This window comes from Haliotis rufescens, unplaced genomic scaffold, assembly GCF_023055435.1.
Source record: "Haliotis rufescens isolate VD_foot unplaced genomic scaffold, xgHalRufe1.0.p SCAF_14, whole genome shotgun sequence".
Taxonomy (NCBI): domain Eukaryota; kingdom Metazoa; phylum Mollusca; class Gastropoda; order Lepetellida; family Haliotidae; genus Haliotis; species Haliotis rufescens.
The window spans coordinates 26,841,288-26,864,548 of NW_025963824.1; the positions used below are offsets into that span (position 1 = coordinate 26,841,288).

The 23,261-nt window shown below is 42.5% G+C and overlaps 1 protein-coding gene across 3 annotated transcripts in view; it reads left to right on the plus strand.

Moving 5' to 3' along the window:
• Positions 1–22,946, plus strand: part of LOC124131270 (probable nuclear hormone receptor HR3) — a 56,258-nt gene extending 33,312 nt beyond the window's left edge. For 2 of the 3 annotated variants that reach the window (XM_048395214.1, XM_048395216.1), the window contains 7 exons: positions 1,568–1,736; positions 14,541–14,758; positions 16,528–16,649; positions 18,815–18,947; positions 19,551–19,658; positions 20,315–20,431; positions 21,817–22,946. In XM_048395214.1, coding sequence (XP_048251171.1) covers positions 1,568–1,736; positions 14,541–14,758; positions 16,528–16,649; positions 18,815–18,947; positions 19,551–19,658; positions 20,315–20,431; positions 21,817–22,076 — 1,127 coding nt within the window. In that variant the 3' untranslated portion in view covers positions 22,077–22,946. The remainder of the gene's footprint in view (positions 1–1,567; positions 1,737–14,540; positions 14,759–16,527; positions 16,650–18,814; positions 18,948–19,550; positions 19,659–20,314; positions 20,432–21,816) is intronic. The other variant, XM_048395215.1, reaches the window with a different exon arrangement.
• The last annotated feature ends 315 nt before the right edge of the window (positions 22,947–23,261 follow it).

The window sequence follows — 23,261 nt, forward strand, 5'->3', positions numbered from 1 at the left end:
GCAAAGGCAATAACTTGGCAACAACTTTGGGCACAATAATACATAACCAATACTATTGGGCACTGATAGACAACCAACTAACATGCTGCAATTCTGAAGAGTTGTCTCCCTTAGGAGTGCCAGGATCCTAAGGTCTTGTGTTCGAATCCCAAGTCTCATTGATCATGATTAGGAGTGTTACAATATATTAAACTACGGATCCATTGCAATTGTTTGCTTTACAATCGTACTATTTTGATAGGAATTTGAAAATGCCAATAGTAATGTCGATAGTGTGCATAACAATAGATAGTTTCAATAGTTGCAATTAGTTATAAATAAAACCTAAATTATGCAAATTCAAAACCTGCCTGTGTCCACACAGTTGGTTACCAAGAATTAGGACAACTTGATATTTAGAGTTACTTCCCTTTGGTTTGAGTAGCAATGGGGGCAAGTGGCCATCTTTGAGATTACATTACATTGATTAATAGTTAAAAGTTTACCACTATTGCAATACTATTGCAGTAGTGTGGCTACTATTGCCGTACAATCTTAGTTGTAAAAGTAGCCCCAATAGTCACCCCCAATTATCATTGTAGGTTTGCCACCGCCATACCAATGCTTGTGAGTTTACCAATAGTCAGCCCCAATTATCATCGTAGGTTTGCCACCGCCATACCAATGCTTGTGAGTTTACCAATAGTCACCCCCAATTATCATCGTAGGTTTGCCACCACCATACCAATGCTTGTGAGTTTACCAAGTGTTCAGATCTGCATCACTTTGGCAGCGATAGAAATTGGCACTAGTCCTTTAGTCCTTACCAAACTGTCCAATAGTTAAGGTGTCATATGGACTAGTAGAAATTTGCCCATGTTTAAGGGTTTTGGTATATACAGTAAACTACGGTTATAACGAACACGATTATAACGAACTAATGGATATAACGAACTAACTTTTTAGTCCCGACTATATGCTGTAGTTAAGCTGTACATATGCTTATAACGAATTACGGTTATAACAAACTAAAATTAGTAGTCCCTTTGAGTTCGTTTACTGTATTATAAGGACCAGTGGACTGAGAATGTTAGTTTCTATCGCTGGCTTTTGGTGTCCCCCCACATTAAGCTGATACACTGTATTGCAACAGAAACACTATGTGGCCATTTAGGAGAGTAATATTTTATTATTTCTTTATTTTAATAAAATAAATATTACTCAAGGATGTTTATGTTAATTTGTCATTTTCAAATGAATATACTGATCAATTATAAATGTTTTCTTTAATCATGTTAATAATTCAAAAACGCATGAAGATTTGGGGTAAGATTATAGGTTCCCAGGAACTTTAAGCCTGTCACTAAAGGTCACTAAATGGATTGAGAGATGAGGCTTTCTGTCTTGATTGATGCATGTCATTGTATCCCAAGTGCATGGATCGATGCTCATGATGTCAATCATTGGATTGTCTGGTACAGACTCAAATATGTGTCATTTAGGTGAAATATTCCTGAGTACAGCATTAAACAACAAACAAACATCAAATGAATCACGACAATATTCAAGCTGACCGTATCAATTCCAGCTGTGAAGTTTGGTCGAATGTCCAAGAAACAAAGAGAGAAAGTTGAAGACGAAGCCAACATGGTGAAACAAGGGCGCCTCAACGGGTATGATGGTCTTCAAACCCCATTTCCAACAAACAACAACATTAACAACATCAACAACAACAACAACAATCATCAGTTTGTAACGTAAGCTTCTTGAGTTCGTTTGCCGCAGTTAACAATTGGTCAAAAAAAGAATTCTGCATTTTCTGTCAGCTGTGAATTTAAAGAGGCTCTCTTGGCAGGGAATAATGCTTGTGTAGGCAGTGTATAAACATCTGTATCACGCTAGCTGAGACACTTGGTTGAAAGAATGCACGGATCCTTCATGTTAGTCTTGTTAAGTACAGCACAGGAGACCTCTTTATTTCATAGTAGACCTATGATAAGCTGGGTATTTTATTATATATGGATGTTAGAAAAATAAGACGGTGAAAAGAGACAGTGCATTTAGTGCTGCTTAAAGTGGACGACTTGTTTTTGCAAAATCATTGTAGCAGGTGCAAAGTTCCTATTTTTGGTCATTTAACAAAATTTCTCATCTTACTGAGACTAATTTCCCTCTTGTCTAAGGAAACTATTTACCTTACAAGACATTAGAAAAAGACAAAAATGAGAATCCAGACATAAAAACATACCTAGTTTATTATTGGTATTGTCTCAAGGTACCGTATTCGACGTAATATGCGCCCGGGGGGCTCTCAAAATTAGAAATATTAAAATATAATTTTGGTTGAAAGATCGTAAATTTTGTAGTTTATGCTGACAGCCTGAAATGATACAAAAGAAAAGTATGTGCATATCATACACGACAGATATATTTTCCAGAATTTATTGGCCATAATTAAGGGTGCATGTAACATGAATGCGTGTTATACACGAAAATATAAGTATTGTGTACATTGATCACTTGAAAGGGGTGCTAATTTGGATTGTTCACTAGCCGTGGGTGCTTATTAGAGCTGGGCACTTATTACGTCGAATACAGTATTAATATCTTGATAAACCCAGCATAAATATATTTTATTTTGAACATGAAAATGCAGAACTCTTATGAATGCCAATGAGTCAGCCACTGTTGACAAGACATGTTGTGTTGCTAATAGTATCAGATATTGTTCCGGACAGGAGTAAATCGGCTGTAATCTCTCATGTGCTAAAGGAATGGCCATTGACAGGGCTACCATTGGGATGGTTGCCTTTAACCTCTTGCACAGCGCAGTGAGTCGGGGCTTATTGAGAGATTACAGTGTCTTTTACGACCTCTTGTCTGACAATCAGTGGCAGATCTCATTGATGCTTGTGAGGTAGATCGTAATGCATATCGACAAAAGTACCTGTATAGTCAGACTTGATGTCATGTTGTTTGGAACATTTCTTACTTTGATTTTTGTGGAAATTCTTTTGCATACTCTAGATAGATGGAAAATGGACCCAAATGACAAACGTCATTATTTGACTTTTTTTATATTTAATGTAATGGAAAAAAACCTTGAACAGACCGACGAAAAATGATAGTTGGTTCTGAGGCAATGATCCAGAGAGCCTAGTGTGAGGGGACTTTTGAAGCGAAAAAATTAGCACCAGATGTCAGAAGTTGTATTTTATTATGTTTGAGCCTGATGTTCATCTGTTGTATTTTACTGAGGATTTGGGCTGGGACGAGTCCAAGTTTACTATACGGGTACCAACCCCGTATTACCCGACCCTACCCGGGGACCCACCCCCCTATTACCCGACCCTACCTGGGGACCCAACCCCCTATTACCTGACCCTACCCGGAGACCCACCCCCTATTACCCGACCCTACCCGGGTACCCACCCCCCTATTACCCGACCCTACCCAGGTACCCACCCTGTATTACCCGACCCTACCCGGGGACCCACCTCCCTATTACCCGACCCTACCTTGGGACCCAGCCCCCTATTACCTGCCCTACCCGGGGACCCACCCCCTATTACCCGACCCTACCCGGGGACCCACCCCTATTACCCGACCCTACCCGGGTACTCACTGTAGGTCTCAGGAGATGTCTCAACATGTCCGATTGGGAACATTTTTATCATAGTCCTGGCAAAACATATTTAGATACATGTATTAAACAATCTGGTCATTCATACACTGAAGTTGAATTAAGTTATATCTTTATTCAACCATATGAAAAATCAGAAGGAATGGGTTCATAGTCAGAAAGAAATGTGAACAGTAGTGACTTGTAGTGTAACCCTAGAGTTCTAGATAATTTTTGTCATTAAACAATAAATCACATGACTAACCATGGGTCCGGGTAGTCCTGTAGGTACCCGGGTCCTACTCAGTACCCACCCGACCTGGGTACCCGAGTTACCCGTCCCAGCCCTGTGTGTGATCAGGCTATGATCCTCGGTAGGGCTGGGACGGGTAACTCGGGTACCCAGGTCGGGTGGGTACTGAGTAGGACCTCGGCACACAGGGCACCTGCCTGGTGGCCCAAGACATGTTGTCAGATTCCCTGTGGGACTCTGGGTTACAATAGGTCCCCAACCCCCCCCCCCCCCCCCCCCCCTTGAAAACCCAATGTGGTATGTTGTAGACAATTCCTCCCCCTCCCCCTCCCCCTCCCCCCACCCCCCACCCCCCACTGAGGGAGGATTTTGATATTTTGGACCCCTGTTTTGAAAATGCTGGATCTGCCCTTGTTTATAGTATGTCCTCGTACTCTGATGTTGGGATCCAGGGATAATACAAGGGTGGGGCCTTGTGCTTTTAGCCCCTAAATTTGAAAAAAGGCCCACATTTTCAAATACAATGGGGCATTTTAACATTGTGCTGTATGGGCGTACCTCTGGAATATTTAAAATTTTCACAAAAAGGGCCCATGTCTGAAAATTCCTAGTGTGAACCAGGGGGATCGTTGCTCATTATATGTATACTGTCACTGGATTGTCTGGTCCAGATTCGATTATATACAGGCTGCTGTCATATAGCTGGAATATTGCTGAGTGTTAAACAAAATCAACAGACATTAGGCTGAGAGACAGGTTGGAAGTCATCTGGTCTGAAGTTATTATTTCCTGTGATATAACTGTTAGGGCAGTGCCTCAAGCACACAACACAGTCATTGTTTAGTATTTGGATGACAACGAAAGGTATGCATTATGGTGTGCTTCATGCTTCTTATATCTTAGTTTGCTGGTTCCACTGATTCCTTGATGTGTGTTTCATGTAGAATATAGACGCTGAGCTCTCCAGGCACTGGTGCTGTGTCCAAAACAGAATTCACAATAGTTAGATATCCATGATGCTACAAGAAACTCTCTGGTGATTCCGGGGTAGAATCGGTCCATAGTATGCCATGATTATCATACGACCCAACTAGAATGAGGATCATGTGTCACAATAATGGCACTGGTCAGTTCCCAAACTGAATTACAATAGTTAGGTATCCATGATGCTACAAGAAACTCTGTGGTGATTCCGGGGTAGAATCGTTCCTTAGCATGCCATGATTGTCATACGACCCAACTAGAATGAGGATCATGTGTCACAATAATGGCACTGGACGTGTGCACCAAAGTAAATTACAAAGCTCCATCTGTGATTCCAGTGCAGAATCTGTCCTTAGTATGCCATGATTTTCATACATCCTGACCAAAATGAGGATCAGGTGTCACAATAATGGCACTGACAGTTCCCAAACTGAATTACAATGATAAGATATCCATGTTGCTTGGAGGAATGCCCTGGGTGATTCTGGGGCAGAATCGGTCCTCGGTACGCCATTATTGTCCTACTAAAGTTAGGATCAAGTGTCACAGTGCAGGTGTTAGTTCCGTGTTCCCCATCGTCAATACTTCACTGGTTCTGTACGCCATTATTGTCCTACTAAAGTTAGGATCAAGTGTCACAGTGCAGGTGCTAGTTCCGTGTTCCCCATCGTCAATACTTCACTGGTTCTGTACGCCATTATTGTCCTTCTAAAGTTAGGATCAAGTGTCACACTGCAGGTGCTAGTTCCGTGTTCCCCATCGTCAATACTTCACTGGTTCTGTACGCCATTATTGTCCTACTAAAGTTAGGATCAAGTGTCACAGTGCAGGTGCTAGTTCCGTGTTCCCCATCGTCAATACTTCACTGGTTCTGTACGCCATTATTGTCCTTCTAAAGTTAGGATCAAGTGTCACACTGCAGGTGCTAGTTCCGTGTTCCCCATCATCAATACTTGACTGGTTCTGTACGCCATTATTGTCCTACTAAAGTTAGGATCAAGTGTCACAGTGCAGGTGCTAGTTCCGTGTTCCCCATCGTCAATACTTCACTGGTTCTTTACGCCATTATTGTCCTACTAAAGTTAGGATCAAGTGTCACACTGCAGGTGCTAGTTCCGTGTTCCCCATCGTCAATACTTCACTGGTTCTGTACGCCATTATTGTCCTACTAAAGTTAGGATCAAGTGTGACACTGCAGGTGCTAGTTCCGTGTTCCCATCATCAATACTTGACTGGTTCTGTACGCCATTATTGTCCTACTAAAGTTAGGATCAAGTGTCACACTGCAGGTGCTAGTTCCGTGTTCCCCATCGTCAATACTTCACTGGTTCTGTACGCCATTATTGTCCTACTAAAGTTAGGATCAAGTGTCACAGTACAGGTGCTAGTTCCGTGTTCCCCATCGTCAATACTTCACTGGTTCTTTACGCCATTATTGTCCTACTAAAGTTAGGATCAAGTGTCACAGTACAGGTGCTAGTTCCGTGTTCCCCATCATCAATACTTCACTGGTTCTGTACTCCCTGTATCCCACCATCACTGAATAGGTCTTCATTTGATGTCATTTAATAATTTATTTTGACCTGTGAAGATCCGGGGTAGAATAGGTCTTCAGCAACCACTCTCGCCGTAATAGGTGACTATGCTTGTCGTAAAAGGCGACTAACGGGATTGGGTGGTCAGGCTCGCTGACTTGGTTGATACATGTCATCGATCCCAATTGCGTGGATCGATGCTCATGATGTCAATCACTGGATTGTCTGGTCCAGACTTGATTATTTACAGACTGCCGTCATATACCTGGAATATTGCAAAGTGCGGCGTTAAAAAACAGACAAACAAACAAAAGAATACATCAGGGTTTTACGCAATGCACTAATGTAGAGAATGGACGCAGAAAAAAATTAAACTGCATCCTGAGGTTCGCACAATAATATCCACTGTACCTACAGCACATCAAGAGCAGTTACAGGTGTCTGTCATTTCATGCATCAGTCACGACCACTGTCCACATGATCACTGATTCATCCAGGCTCTAAAGTAATTATCAAACTGTACAGCACACTACACCATTTCATTACTTTCAGGACCCTCATACTGCCTGCTAGACCCTTAAAACTAATCATTGGGGTCCCTTGAACCCCCACTTTTGTAAGTCAAGGTAAAACCCTGATACATGCTGCGGCTTTGCAGTGTAGTCGTGAAGTGTGTCTATTCTTAGTCATCTAATAAGATGAAGCCATTTATAACTCTCGGCAGTCAAATGAGCCCTACTCCATACAGTGACTATCCAAAGCCTACCACTACCTGATATTGAGGCAATGTGTGGAGCTGAGGGCTGAAAGGCTGTTACCATGTTGCAATAGAAATATTTGTGCGATGTCATCTGACCACTCACATTTATTCATGGGTGATGGAGGAACATGTATAACTCAACCGGGAAGTATTAACGGTGTATATTCCCAAACTAAATTCACAATGTTATAATACACATGACACTTGAAGAAATGACCAAGGGTTTGGGGGCAGAATAGGTCCACAGTATGCCATGGTATTTAGGACTGCACAGAATTCATTATTATTTGTATTGATAAATCTATAGACTTGACAGAAATCCATTCACAAATGATTTTTCCTTTAAAATTGATTAACAAAACAGCAGAAACATGGAAGTGATTTTTCTTTTGCATTGTTATCTCCCCTGTATCCATGGCTACAACATGGTGGCGACTGACCATGCTGAGTAATGTTTAATTTGCCATTACTTGAGGGGGGATTTTGAGTAAAGCAAGTAGTTTTGACTGAATAAAAAAAGATTATCCAGGTCATCGTATCCTGAATCTCTGCTGAATCTGTTGTCCCTCATGGAGTTTTGATTAACTACCGGGTAAATCTTGATGTTTGTATGATTCAATATCCTTTCCATAGCCAAAACATATTGAAAATTAATGATGTTTTGGTTTCAAATCGTCAGTGTTAGTTGGGGAGAACAACCAATCCGGGATTAAACGTAACGAAATATGATCTTTTAAGATGCCGAACTTTTCCTCCTCTGGGCACAGTCATTTAGTCATGTTTATAGATAAACATCTTCAAAAGTTACATATGTAACTAAGACAGAATTGGGTGTAATTAAACCATGGAAAGTTGTACCTTATAAATTGCAGCCTTTCCTTGTGTTGGCCGAAACGTATGAGAGATGTTTATAAAGCATGATAGGGAACTCATCACGAAAAATAGGAACCAGCAAAAAACATACAGTAAATCAAGGTTATAACGAACTCAAAGGGACCACTAATTTTAGTTTGTTATAACCGATGTTCATTATGAGCATATATACAGCATATACTGTATTCAACACAATAAGCACCCAGGGCGCTCTCAAAATTAAAAATAGTGTTCTCTTATTAGAATATTATTTTGGTGAAAAAAACAACGTCGAAAGATAAGTTTCATGTTTTATGCTGACAGCCTGAAATGTTTATATATGACAGATATATTTTTCCAGAATTTAATTACCCATAATTAAGGGTGCATATAACACACGAGTGTGTATTATATGTGATTAAATAAGTCTTTTGTACATTGATCCATCAGATGGGGTGATATTTGGAATTTTTCACCAGCCTTATTAGAGCGGGGCACTTATTACATCGAATACGGTATGCAGCATATATACAAATAGTGGACAGGACCAGAAAAACAGTTCATTTTATCCGTCAATTTGTGTTCATTATAAACATAGTTTACTGTAATGTAAATTTGTTATAATGTTTATGATTGGTTGCTCTCTTGAAAATACATACGAGCATGTTGCAAGCAAAATTTTCATTACGTTTAAGTACAATCTGTTTAGGATGTGCTAAGCATATGACTCCTCATCTTGTATGTACCTCCGCACACAGACACAAACACCATCAAAGTCAGCTGAACTGAACATCCCTTCTCTGTTTGTTTTGCCATGAAGGGGTAACTTGGAACACCATCATCCTGGAATTTTTATTTTTTTTTGAAATTGTGAGTGATGTACTAACTTGATATTCGGTAACTTGCAGCTCTTGGGGAATTTTACGATTTTTTTATTACAATTGATTTGATTGTATGTTCTTGCTGTTTTGCTAATCACCTCAGTGCCAGGCATTGGTGAGCCATCATGGTTAGAATAACTTGGTACTAGAGTGGTGGCACAGGGAAGTTGCAATGGCTCCAGAAGACATGAAATTTGACAAACATGGTTTGACAAAATGAAATACCTGGTAATGTGAGATGATATTATGTAGCATAAAACTGATACCTATTTTGATTGATGAATTGTGCAGACTTGAATATTTTATGAGTGTATTTGGGTGTGCAAATGGAATTATCCTGACAATAGAATGAGGTAAAATAGAAACTAATGTATTATAAATGTGTTTGAAAGCACACTGGGGTTTTACTGTAAAATGTATAATCATTGCCGTGTCCCTTAAGAGGCCTTAAATTTGGTGGTTCAAGATTTGTAGCATCGCCTCAATACTTCACAGATTTGTAGCATCGCCTCAATACTTCACAGATTTGTAGCATCGCCTCAATACTTCACAGAATTGTAGCATCGCCTCAATATTTAACCGATTTGTAGCATCGTCCCAATACTTCACAGATTTGTAGCTTCGCCTCAATACTTCACAGATTTGTAGCATCGTCCCAATACTTCACAGATTTGTAGCATCGCCTCAATACTTCACGGATTTGTAGTATCTCCACAATACTTCACAGATTTGTAGCATCGTCTCAATACATCACAGATTTGTAGCATCGCCTCAATACTTCACGGATATGTAGCATCGCCTCAATACTTCACAAATTTGTAGCATCGCCTCAATACTTCACCGATTTGTAGCATCGCCTCAATACTTCACCGATTTGTAGCATCGCCTCAATACTTCACCGATTTGTAGCATCGCCTCAATACTTCACCGATTTGTAGCATCACCTCAATACTTCACAGATGTTTAACATCGCCTCAATACTTCACAAATTTGTAGCATCGCCTCAATACTTCACAAATTTGTAGCATCGCCTCAATACTTCACAGATGTTTAGCATCGCCTCAATACTTCACAGATTTGTAGCATCGCCTCAATACTTCACAGATGTTTAGCATCGCCTCAATACTTCACAAATTTGTAGCATCGCCTCAATACTTCACAGATGTTTAGCATCGCCTCAATACTTCACAGATTTGTAGCATCGCCTCAATACTTCACCGATTTGTAGCATCGCCTCAATACTTCACAGATTTGTAGCATTGCCTCAATACTTCACAGATGTTTAGCATCGCCTCAATACTTCACAAATTTGTAGCATCGCCTCAATACTTCACAGATTTGTAGCATTGTCCCAATCCTTGTCAGATGTTTAGCATCGTCTCAATACTTCATGGATTTTGAGCATTGTCTCAATACTTTTCACATTTGTAAACACTACCATCCTCCATCTCCTGTGAATACGTACAGTGAAATCCCTATTTTTTACCAAAGGTAAGCGGTTTACAAGTGAGTTGTCAGACCAATGAATGCTCAGATTTGGTTGAGCGTCTGCCCGGAGAGTGGAAGGTCGCTGGTTAGATCCCACCTGTGTCATACAAGAAGACATTAAAGACATTAATAGATGGTACTTCTGGTAACCCTGCCTGGTACTTGGCTTTAAGGGGCCCAAGCAAGGACTGGTCGGCTCGGTGTCAGTATACTGTGCCTGAGTTAAACTGCGGCATTGTATCTCAGTGGGCTATCACTATAAAATCGGCATTAGTCCGGCCTGGTACAACCACACACGCATGCACGTCGCTACATAAATGCTATGATCTTGAACATGACGTTAAACCCTATTTCACCTCACCTTAGATTAAATCCACAATATTTGTTGTGCAATATGTATCACAGCCTTGCAGCCATCCAATCTACACTTTGCTTCAATATCAGGCAATGGTAGTTTTCTACAAAGTCCATGCATCTATGGACTTGTGTGAGTTTTACTCAACATCATTTCATTAATTACCTAACCCCCTTTGAAGATCTGGGTTAGAATTTGCCTTTAGCAACCCATGCTTGTTGTAAGAGGCGACTAACTGCATTGGGTTGTCAGACTCACTAACTTGGTCATCGTATCCAAATTCTGTAGACCCAGCAACCCATGCTTGCCGTAAAAGGCGACTATGCTTGTCGTAAAAGGCGACTAATGGGATCGGGTGGTCAGGCTCGCTGACTTGGTTGATGCATGTCATCGATCCCAATTAGGTGGATCGATGCTCATGATATCAATCACTGGATTGTCTGGTCCAGACTCGATTATTTACAGACTGCCGTCATATAGCTTGAATATTGCAAAGTGCGGCGTTAAACAACAAACCAACCAATGCGCAAATCTTGAAGACCCCAAGATCCCAAGACCCCTTTAATTTCGAACACCTGCGTAACATCCATATATATGTATATATATTCATGTGGATGGTTTTAGTATACGAATCCGTGAAGTATTGACGTTGGTTTTGTTTGAGCCTCGATCATACGCTATGTGTGTACGTCAGCCACTAACAGTGTACAACGCAAAGCTTTGTAGTTAGTTATATGGCTTGATATCATGTGATCGCTGGTAGCATGGGAGGTTGGTTGTAACCTGCTTTGTCATCACCATTAACACCTCATCTGCAACATCCTTCATCAGAGTGCAGGTCATGTCGTTGTTGACTCTTGTATTTATGGATTCTTTGATCAGGCACATCATCCCCAAAGATCTGGGGTAGAATAGGTCTTCTGCAACCCATGCTTGCCTTAAGAGGCGACTAACAGATTCGGGTGGGCAGGTTCACTAACTAGGTTGATGCATGTAATTGTATCCCAATTGCGTGGATTGATGCTCATGATGTCAATCACTGGATTGTCTAGTCCAGACTCGATTATTTACAGACTGCCGTCATATGGCTGGAATATTGCTGTTTGCAGCGTTAAACAACAAACAAACAAACAAAACAGTTACAAAAATATTTTTAAAATTCTCTTATGAATATGCCTCATGGGACCACGGTTAGCATAGGCCCTAAGAACATAGTGAGTGAGTGAGTGAGTTTAGTTTAACGCCGCTTTTAGCAATATTCCAGCAATATCACGGCGGTTAAGAACATAGTACTTGGTGTAAGAGACTGCTGTTAGGATTCTGGGCAAGAATGGATCCCCCCTGCATATGCTCTGTGTATGTGGCAGGATGGGTGACTTCATTGATTCTGTGGGGGGCACGGGTGGCCCAGTCGTCGAAGGCGCCGTGATTCGCTGTGCAGAGTTGCATCCCTTGGGCACGCCAGAAACCTATGATTGTGGGTTCGAATCCCGGTTTGCCCCGATTATGTTTCTAGGTTTGTCAGCACCATACCCGTGCTCGTGGGTTTCACCGAAGTGGTAAACGTCTGAGACCTGCATCACTTCGGGCTTTCCTCCCACATTAAGCTGACACACCGTGATGTAACTGGAATACTGTTAAAAGCGGCGTTAAACCCAACTCACTCACACTCACTCATTGATACTGTGTCAATGTACCTGATGATGTGGGATGCTGCTCATGATATCAATCGCGGGATCGTCTGACCCGTCGAATTGAATGGGATGCTGTGATGTAGCTGGAATGTTGCTGAGAACAGCGTTACCGAGAACAGCGTTACCGACATTCATTCACTCCCACTAATGGTTGGTGTTCCTCCCTTCAGTAGTGCCAACTGGCCTGTCCAGATTGTGGAACCACAGCATTTATTTTGAGTTCAATTGAAATTCATTTGAGCTTATGTCATATTTCTGCTGAATATACTTGTACTTTTTTTTCACTTTTCTTATCATGATGTCAGTGTCTTGTCCATCACAGTTGACCTACACTGTTGGCATAAAAGGCAACCATGCTTGCCTTAAGAGGCGGCTCTGCTTGTTGTAAGAGGCGACCATGCTTGCCTTAAGAGGCGACTCTGCTTGTTGTAAAAGACGACCATGCTTGCCTTAAGAGGCGACTCTGCTTGTTGTAAAAGGCGACCATGCTTGCCTTAAGAGGCGACTCTGCTTGTTGTAAAAGGCGACCATACTTGCCTTAAGAGGCGACTCTGCTTGTTGTAAAAGGCCACCATGCTTGCCTTAAGAGGCGACTCTGCTTGTTGTAAAAGGCCACCATGCTTGGGTTAAGAGGCGACTCTGCTTGTTGTAAGAGGCGACAAACTGAATTGGGTGGTCAGGCTCGCTGACTTGGTTTATGCATGTCATCGTATACTAATTGCGTGGATTGATGCTCATGATATCAATCACTGGATTGTCTGGTCCAGACTCGATTATTTACAGACCGCCGTCATATAGTTGGAATATTGCTGAGTGCGGTGTGGTTAGAGTGATATGTTACAGTTATATCACCAGGTAGAGACAGTTAATCGTTGCAGAATTATCACCTGGTAGAGACAGTTACATCGTTACAGCTATATCACCAGGTAGAGACAGTTACATCGTTACAGCATTATCACCAGGTAGAGACAGTTACATCGTTACAGCTATATCACCAGGTAGAGACAGTTACATCGTTACAGCATTATCACCAGGTAGAGAAAGTTACATCGTTACAGCTATATCGCCAGGTAGAGACAGTTACATCGTTGCAGAATTATCACCAGGAAGAGACAGTTACATCGTTACAGCATTATAACCAGGTAGAGACAGTTACATCGTTACAGCTATATCACCAGGTAGAGACAGTTACATCGTTACAGCTATATCACCAGGTAGAGACAGTTACATCGTTACAGCCTTATCACCAGGAAGAGACAGTTAGTTACATCGTTACAGCATTATAACCAGGTAGACAGGTGGTTAGTGTAATATGTTTCGTCATTACAGCCTTATCACCAGGTAGACAGGTGGTTCGTTACAGCCTTATCACCAGGTAGACAGGTGGTTCGTTACAGCATTATCACCAGGTAGAGACAGGTGGTTTGTTACAGCTTTATCACCAGGCAGACAGGTGGTTTGTTACAGCCTTATAACCAGGTAGAGACAGGTGGTTCGTTACAGCTTTATCACCAGGTAGACAGGTGGTTTGTTACAGCCTTATCACCAGGTAGACAGGTGGTTTGTTACAGCCTTATCACCAGGCAGACAGGTGGTTTGTTACAGCATTATCACCAGGTAGAGACAGGTGGTTCGTTACAGCCTTATCACCAGGTAGACAGGTGGTTCGTTACAGCTTTATCACCAGGTAGACAGGTGGTTTATAACAGCCTAATCACCAGGTAGACAGGTGGTTCGCTACAGCCTTATCACAGGTAGAGACAGGTGGTTCGTTACATCCTTATCACCAGGTAGACAGGTGGTTCGTTACAGCTTTATCACAGTTAGAGACAGGTGGTTCGTTTCAGCCTTATCACCAGGTAGACAGGTGGTTCGTTACAGCCTTATCACCAGGTAGACAGGTGGTTCGTTACATCCTTATCACCAGGTAGACAGGTGGTTCGTTACAGCCTTATCACCAGGTAGACAGGTGGTTCGTTACAGCCTTATCACCAGGTAGACAGGTGGTTTGTTACCGCCTCGTCACCAGGTAGACAGGTGGTTCGTTACAGCCTCGTCACCAGGTAGACAGGTGGTTTGTTACAGCCTTATCACCACGGAGACAGGTGGTTAGTGTGACATGTTGGTTGTGTTGCAGGTTATCGAGTCCCCAGTACGGGTATCAGAGCAACGGCTACACATACACAATATCCAACACACAGCCCGCACAGCCCGCACAGCCCGCACAGCAGGAGTTCCCCACATCAACAGACAACGGCAGCTTTACTCCCACAACCACTACCACCACCACTACCACCACGCCACCACACCCACATCCAGTCACTCTGCTCCGAGCCATCGACCTCATGGACCCCGGTGAGTACCCGGTATTGTTTGTAACTCAGCTTAAATTCATGGACCCTGGCGGGTACCCAGTCTAGTCATGGACCCTGGCGGGTACCCAGTCTGGGACCCTGGCAAGTACCCAGTCTAGTCATGGACCCTGGCAAGTACCCAGTCTAGTCATGGACCCTGGCAAGTACCCAGTCTAGTCATGGACCCTGGCAAGTACCCAGTCTAGTCATGGACCCTGGCGGATACCCAGTCTTGTCATGGACCCTGGCAGTACCCAGTCTAGTCATGGACCCTGGCAAGTACCAAGTCTAGTCATGGACCCTGGCAAGTACCCAGTCTAGTCATGGACCCTGGTGAGTACCCGGTATTGTTTGTAACTCAGCTTAAATTCATGGACCCTGGTGGGTACCCAGTCTTGTCATGGACCCTGGCGAGTACCCAGTCTTGTCATGGACCCTGGCAGTACCCAGTCTAGTCATGGACCCTGGCAAGTACCCAGTCTAGTCATGGACCCTGGCAAGTACCCAGTCTAGTCATGGACTCTGCAAGTACCCAGTCTAGTCATGGACCCTGGCAAGTACCCAGTCTAGTCATGGACCCTGGCGGGTACCCAGTCTGGGACCCTGGCAAGTACCCAGTCTAGTCATGGACCCTGGCGAGTACCCAGTCTTGTCATGGACCCTGGCAGTACCCAGTCTAGTCATGGACCCTGGCAAGTACCCAGTCTAGTCATGGACCCTGGCGGATACCCAGTCTGGTCATGGACCCTGGCAAGTACCCAGTCTAGTCATGGACCCTGGCAAGTACCCAGTCTAGTCATGGACCCTGGCAAGTACCCAGTCTAGTCATGGACCCTGGCGGATACCCAGTCTGGTCATGGACCCTGGCAAGAACCCAGTTTAGTCATGGACCCTGGCAAGTCCCCAGTCAAGTCATGAACCCTGGCAAGTACCCAGTCTAGTCATGGACCCTGGCAAGTACCCAATGTAGTCATGGGCCCTGGCAAGTACCCAGTCTAGTCATGGACCCTGGCAAGTACCCAGTGTAGTCATGGACCCTGGCAAGTACCCAGACTAGTCATGGACCCTGGCAAGTACCCAGTCTAGTCATGGACCCTGGCAAGTACCCAGTCTGGTCATGGACCCTGGCAAGTACCCAGTCTAGTCATGGACCCTGGCAAGTACCCAGTCTAGTCATGGACCCTGGCGGGTACCCAGTCTAGTCATGGACCCTGGTAAGTACCCAGTCTAGTCAGGGACCCTGGCAAGTACCCAGTCTAGTCATGGACCCTTGCGGGTACCCAGTCTAGTCATGGACCCTGGCAAGTACCCAGTCTAGTCATGGACCCTGGCAAGTACCCAGTTTAGTCATGGACCCTGGCAAGTACCCAGTCTGGTCATGGACCCTGGCAAGTACCCAGTCTAGTCATGGACCCTGGCAAGTACCCAGTCTAGTCATGGACCCTGGCAAGTACCCAGTCTGGTCATGGACCCTGGCAAGTACCCAGTCTAGTCATGGACCCAGAATTGAATTGAAATAAAAATATTAAAAAAACAAACAAAAAGCCCCTTCTTTATTTACTCATATATCGCCATGAAATGAGGCAAATGGAAGCTGAAATGTAATCTATGAGTGAAGGCAGCCTCCACCATTTAGTTTTGGAAAAGGGCCAGTAACTTTTAAAAGGCGAAAGACCTGCTGGCTACATACAAAGTTGTTGTTAATTCTACCCCTGTTAGCATCAATATCCTAGGCCTTGTGTGTAATATGTGTATGTGTGTGTGTTACAGTATCATTCGGCAAGGCAGTGATGGAGGCCCACATGAGGACGTGTTTATACAACAATGACCAAATAGAGACCCTTAAACAGAGACCAGCTACAGCAGAGCAGGTGATCACCTACCAGAGTATGGTGAGTAGATGCAGTGATCTGCCAAGGCAGCGGCCTTGCGGGATTCCCGAAATACTTTGTTGATTGGCAGTTTATAGTGAGACGTGTGAAGCCCATTTCTGGTGTCCCCCGCCGTGATATTGCTGGAATATTGCTAAAAGCGGTGTAAAACCAAACTCACTCACCTACTTACAATGGACGTGTTCATTTAGCTTCGTTTATATGATATAATTATTGGGGCCACTGACTCACTCCAAAAATATTTTACATCTCGCTCAGCTGTTTCAATTATTGAATGTAAACTTCCCCTTTTTCGTGTCTCATATTGCTATCTGCACCTTTCATTGTCTGAAAGTCCCAAATGGTCCAATCACAATCACGCCTACACATTTGTACAAATATAGTAGTCATATAGACGATTTTCATTGGTTCTTTACCGTAACTAATAAACAATGACCGAACAGCAAAATCCGAGAGCAGACTGTCGGAAAAATGTTCAGAGATAGATCTATTTTTAATTTCTTTACGTCGTCGAGACAGTCAAATCCATCTTCTAATAATGGCAAAGTTGTTTCTGCTTTGAGTGACAATAGTATCTCAGAATCGCCAACCACATGTAACGTTAGCAAAAAACAGAAAGTTTTGCATGGCACCTGACAGATTGGTTGGTTGGTTGGTTTGATGTTTTCCGCCGCACTCAGCAATATTCCAGCTATATGAAGGCGGTCTGTAAATAATCGAGTCTGGACCAGACAATCCAGTGATTGACATCATGTACATCGATCCACGCAACTGGGATCGATGACATGTATCAACCACGTCAGCGAGTCTGACCACCCAATCCCGTTAGTCGCCTTTTATGACAAGCATACTCATCTTTTATGGCAAGCATGGGTTGCTGAAGACCTATTCTACCCCGGATCTTCATGGTTCACCTGACAGAAAGGTAGACAATTTTAATGAACCTGACTTCGCGACTACATGTGGTTACAACTTAACTCAGCAAGAAATTCTATGACATGGCAGCTTTGCATAAATCATGTGAAATCTAATTCAATGACAACGCTGAATGATTAATTTGGAAGGAGAATCTTGAAGAGACATGCTAAAGGTGACACAAACAAGCTGTTGAGACTAAATATATATCATTGGACGCTGTTAGCAGCAAAACATAACGTATCTGAGAAAGAAGCCATGGAAAACATTCTATGTATTGCTACTTTTACCTGTGGATGGGGAGTCTGCATCAATAACATGCATATCTTATTTTTATGGGGTATTTTTATGATCGTTCAGAGTGTGGCCCCATACATTTTGAAAATGACCACTGACTAGCCACTGATCCTTCTGTTCTACAGACAGAAGGATCAGTGGCTAGTCAGGGTAGACGAGACCCTGTCTGTAGAACAGAAGGATCAGTGGCTAGTCAGTGTAGACGAGACCCTGCCCGTAGAACAGAAGGATCACTGGCTAGTCAGGGTAGACGAGACCCTGTCTGTAGAACAGAAGGATCAGTTGCTAGTCAGGGTAGACGAGACCCTGTCTGTAGAACAGAAGGATCAGTTGCTAGTCAGGGTAGACGAGACCCTGTCTGTAGAACAGAAGGATCAGTGGCTAGTCAGGGTAGACGAGTCCCTGTCTGTAGAACAGAAGGATCAGTGGCTAGTCAGTGTAGACGAGTCCCTGTCTGTAGAACAGAAGGATCAGTGGCTAGTCAGGGTAGACGAGACCCTGTCTGTAGAACAGAAGGATCAGTGGCTAGTCAGGGTAGACGAGACCCTGTCTGTAGAACAGAAGGATCAGTGGCTAGTCAGGGTAGACGAGACCCTGTCTGTAGAACAGAAGGATCAGTGGCTAGTCAGGGTAGACGAGACCCTGTCTGTAGAACAGAAGGATCAGTGGCTAGTCAGGGTAGATGAGACTCTGTAGAACAGAAGGATCAGTGGCTAGTCAGGGTAGACGAGACCCTGTCTGTAGAACAGAAGGATCAGTGGCTAGTCAGGGTAGACGAGACCCTGTCTGTAGAACAGAAGGATCAGTGGCTAGTCAGTGTAGACTGTTCACTTTTCAGAAACATTTGCTTGACGACCCACAATGATATCCAGTCAGAAAACACTGATCAGTTCATGTCGCGAAAGGAATCTCTCTGTAACCTATGGTCAGTTTTTTAACCATCACTGTTTTAGACTCACCGCCAGCTGTGGATCGAGATGGCAGAGAAGATCACGCTTGCGGTACAACAGATTATTGAGTTTGCCAAGATGGTGCCTGGATTCATGGACCTGTCCCAGGACGACCAGATCATGCTATTGAAAGCAGGTGAGTAGTCTTTGACTTTTAGCCCCATTGACCGAAGACCCGTGAAGATCGGGATAGAACAGATCTTCAGCAACCCATGCTTGCCGTAAAAGGCGACTATGCTTGTCGTAAGAGGCGACTAACAGGATCAGGTGGTCAGGCTCGCTGACTTGGTTGATGCATGTCATCGATCCCAATAGCTGGAATATTGCTGAGTGCGGGGTTTAACAACAAACCAACCAACCAACCATTGGCTGAAGTTCGTGTCTAGTCAATTTCTATTTCGTCTAGTAAGCTCGGCCATATACTAACAGCCAACATGGGGATTCTGGGTTAGAATTTGTATCCAGCAACCTATGCTGGTCGTAAGAGGCAACTTATGTACCAGACTGATTGTGAGTCATTGTACCCCAACCACATGGGTCGTTGCTCATGCTGTCAACCAATGGTGTACCATGCCCAGTTTTAGTTCCAGTCTCATAAGTAATATGGAGAGCTTAGAAAATAAAAAAATGATTCCAAAAATTATTTCCATAGAGGGTATACTGTTTTGGGATATGTGCATATAAAGGCTTTTGTGTGGTTAATGTGTGAACATGTCTGAATTTCTGTTTTTGTTTTCAGGGAGTTTTGAGCTGGCTCTGATGCAAGTGTGTCGTGTGTACGATAGTGCATCCGATAGTGTTATATTCGGCAATAACTACGTACCTTTAGATGCCTTTTCAGTTCTCAGTAAGTACATGTTCATGATCACCACAGGCCTTCAAAAGGCCCAGAATTGTAGGTGTGCCTTGAAAAGTTCTTTAATTGGTTATGGGCTTAAAAAGGCCTAGAATTCAGAAAAATGGAATGGAATTTAACTCATATTTCATCTTGGTAAATTTTCAGTGAATAATGTGTCCACTTCTTCTTTATTGTTCAATTTGTCCTATTGTTCTGTTTATGTGATTACTTTGGCCTTGAAAATATGGAAATAGGTTGAAAAGGGCCTTAAAAAGGCCTTAAATTTGATGACTTGAACTCTGTTTGAAACCTGGTATTAAAGATAAAGTCAAATAAAGATTACATCCTTGGCTCTGCCTGCCACGGTTCAAATTTTTTTTTAATCTGTTTGTTGGAGACTCGTTACAACAAGGACTGTTGCCATTCCCTTGTGGACTACAGCTTTTAGTATCATGGCAATTCATTTTAGTGGACGGGTAAAACTTGAATGACCCTGTCAGTTACGTTTATAGTTGTCTAGCTAGACCATATAACCTCACTTTAGTTGTGTGAGATTTACCAACCAAACTCGGCGTCAGTGCCTCCATCACTGCCTCCGATGCATTGGTGTAACGTCCTACCACTAAACAATGGTCAGGTATTTTTAAATGATTTGTTTGTTGCAGATGACGAAGAATCAATTCTGATGAGGAGCATCTTTGAATTTGTAAAGATTATTCAAAACTTGAAAATAACGGACAGTGAGCTGGCTCTCCTCAGTGCTCTGATTCTTATAAGTTCAGGTGAGCTTCAGCTGGAACACTCTGCTTCAGTATGGGGGAGGGGGGGAACAGGAGCATTATTGCCAACCCAAATCTCATACACCCAGGCGATTCTGGGTCAGAATTGGTCCCCAGCCACCTGTGCTGGTCGTATGGGGTGACGTAATGGATCGGTAGTCAGGCTCGGTAACTTGGTGCATAGCATTTCAATGTATCACCAGGATGGATCGTTGTTCATACTATGAATCACTGGTTTGTCTGGTCCAGATTCTATTGTTAACAGGTGCTGCATTAAACAACAAAGACTATTTTACAGACCACTGTTATATAGCTGCAAGATTGCTGAGTTGAGCATTCCACAACAAACACTTGTTTACACTCCGCTGCTGTACAGCTGGAATATTGCTGAGTGCGGTGTTGATTCACAAACAAAACACTCAGTCCATTCTTTGCGGTGCAATTTTGTACATTCTTCGTCGTTTTTATCCCCCCATTTGCATGTCAATCCGTCAGCTGTCCATCTAGTGGACCAATATCCTAGTGTCCCCCGCCTTGATATTGCTGGAAAATTGCTTAAAGTGGCGTAAAACCATACTCACTCTAGTGGTGAACTTTTGATGATTTGGGAGTTTTATTTATTTTAAAAATATTTTTTTATGTTTTCATGACAACGAGTTAGACTTATACTGAAAATGAGGGTAGTGCTCATTTTCAGAGCATCACTCCAAAAGTGGTGAATATTTCTAGATGAAACTTGCTATACGGATCAGTCTGGTGGGGAACTGGTGCCATGATTTGGGATGTTGAAAAATACTAACCAGCATTATTTTTTCTTCATTGAACTGCACGCATCTTGTGGCAATGAACCAACAGTGGGTAGAGCAGACAAAGTCAACTGCTGAGTTGCGCCAGAACAGGGAATATGTCATCTCCTGTTGACTCTTCGTTCATTTTTCTTTGCACTGTTTTTACCAGGAATATATTTGTTATGTCCATAATGCATTGAGAATCTGTCCTTTCATCTGGCAATTGTTTTATTTATTTATTTTTTTGGAAAATGATGGATTACCCTGATTCTCTGACATTTTCAACGTCTGCCCATTAATGCTCTTTTCTTAAAAGGGGTGGTCAGGTAGCCTAGTTGTTAAAGCGTTCGCTCGCCACGCCGAAGATGTACATGGGTATAATGTGTGAAGCCCATTTCTGGTGTCCCCCGCTGGAATATTGCTGGAATATTACTTAAAGCGGCATAAAACCATACTCGCTTACTTTTTTCTTAAAAGAAAAATTTGAAACATTTCTGAAGTTTTCTTTTTAGTTTGTTATTGTCAATTTAAACTGATTGGTTGTCAGTCTGGTGTTTTGTTGGACGTTTTCTATCCTATATGTTTTGTTCCTTTTTTCAGATCGACCAGGTTTGAAAGACACAACTGATATCCAAAAACTACATGAAAAAATTTTGACAGCTCTGAAATTAGAAATTGGCGCCAATCACCACGACGATCATGAATTGCTTTCGAAGGTGTTAACACAAACCCCAATATTGCGGACATTTTCTCTCCATCATATTCGTGCTCTCAATCGGTTTCGAGAGACTGCTGCTGATGTAGAGTTCCCTGCCCTTCACAAAGAACTCTTCTCTGTGGAGACCGTAGAATCATCATGAGAGAATTTCAGATTCTAGGGATGTGTTAATTTTTCAAAGATTCTGATTGGATAATTTGTGTGACCTGACACTCCCTCTTCCATTAATGGGATCTGCCAAAGCTGAGGCTGGAAGAGTTCATCCATGATTTCAAGGGGTGTTGGATAGAACATAATGAAATACATTTGATTGTTCCAGAATTCTGGGAATGGAAGAGAATGTTCCGCATGTGCTTTGACAGAGGTCAGAGGTTGTTGCAATGTGATTATTCAAAGTTGTTTTTCTTCCTTTTTTTTTTCAAATTGATAGCCTTTTACCACCATCATAGTGTAAATTACATAATTCCTCCATGCATGTTCTGAGTGTGCTGTACCCATCACACGTTTCACATATATCGCCACCGTATCTCACGTGTGACTGGACAATACGAGCAGCACGGAGTCCTATAGAAATAGAATTTGTATAACCGGGTTATATATACTGTATAGTACTATATTCATGCATTATCATCCTATGAGAGTTACCATTATGTAGGTTAGTGTCATGAGCTGATTCTGGAACATTTGAATGTGGGTCAAGTTCTAGAATCTCTTGTTATGATTGAGAAATGTTGAGAAATCACCTGCGACTTCTTGTATTCGCTATGTCGAATTATTCCTTACCTCAAATAATGAATGGATCCGTTTACCAAATATGTTCATTTCATTGTGAACTTTTTTCACACGTCAGTGTAATATCTTATTTTCTTGCGCTGTTAAAAGCATTGTCAGTAGGTTTTGGCATGGTTGTAACTCAGCCATTGAGAATTTTTGTCAACAACAAAAAAATCAAATTTCTGTCAAATATGTGCTTTAGAAATAGTAACATTAAATATTTCTTCAGCTAAAAATTTGATTTGGTCGGAATTTACTAATGATTTACAACGTTTGACATGAAGTGCCCAAGCCTTGAAGAAACGAGTGTCCTATTTTAGCCCATCCAAAATAGTTATGTTATTATATTTAGAGGGGAGTTCATTTTTTTTCTTTGAAAAAATTTACATGAATTAAAAGCTTTTTTTCAGTGACATTCAAGTGCCCCCATATTAAAGATGACAAATTGAAAACATGGAAATACTAGTGTGCATCTTAAGAGAAACGTGCAAAACATTTATGCAGTGTGTGTGTGACTTTAGCCGCTAGTCCGAAGCCTGAGTCTAGTAAAACT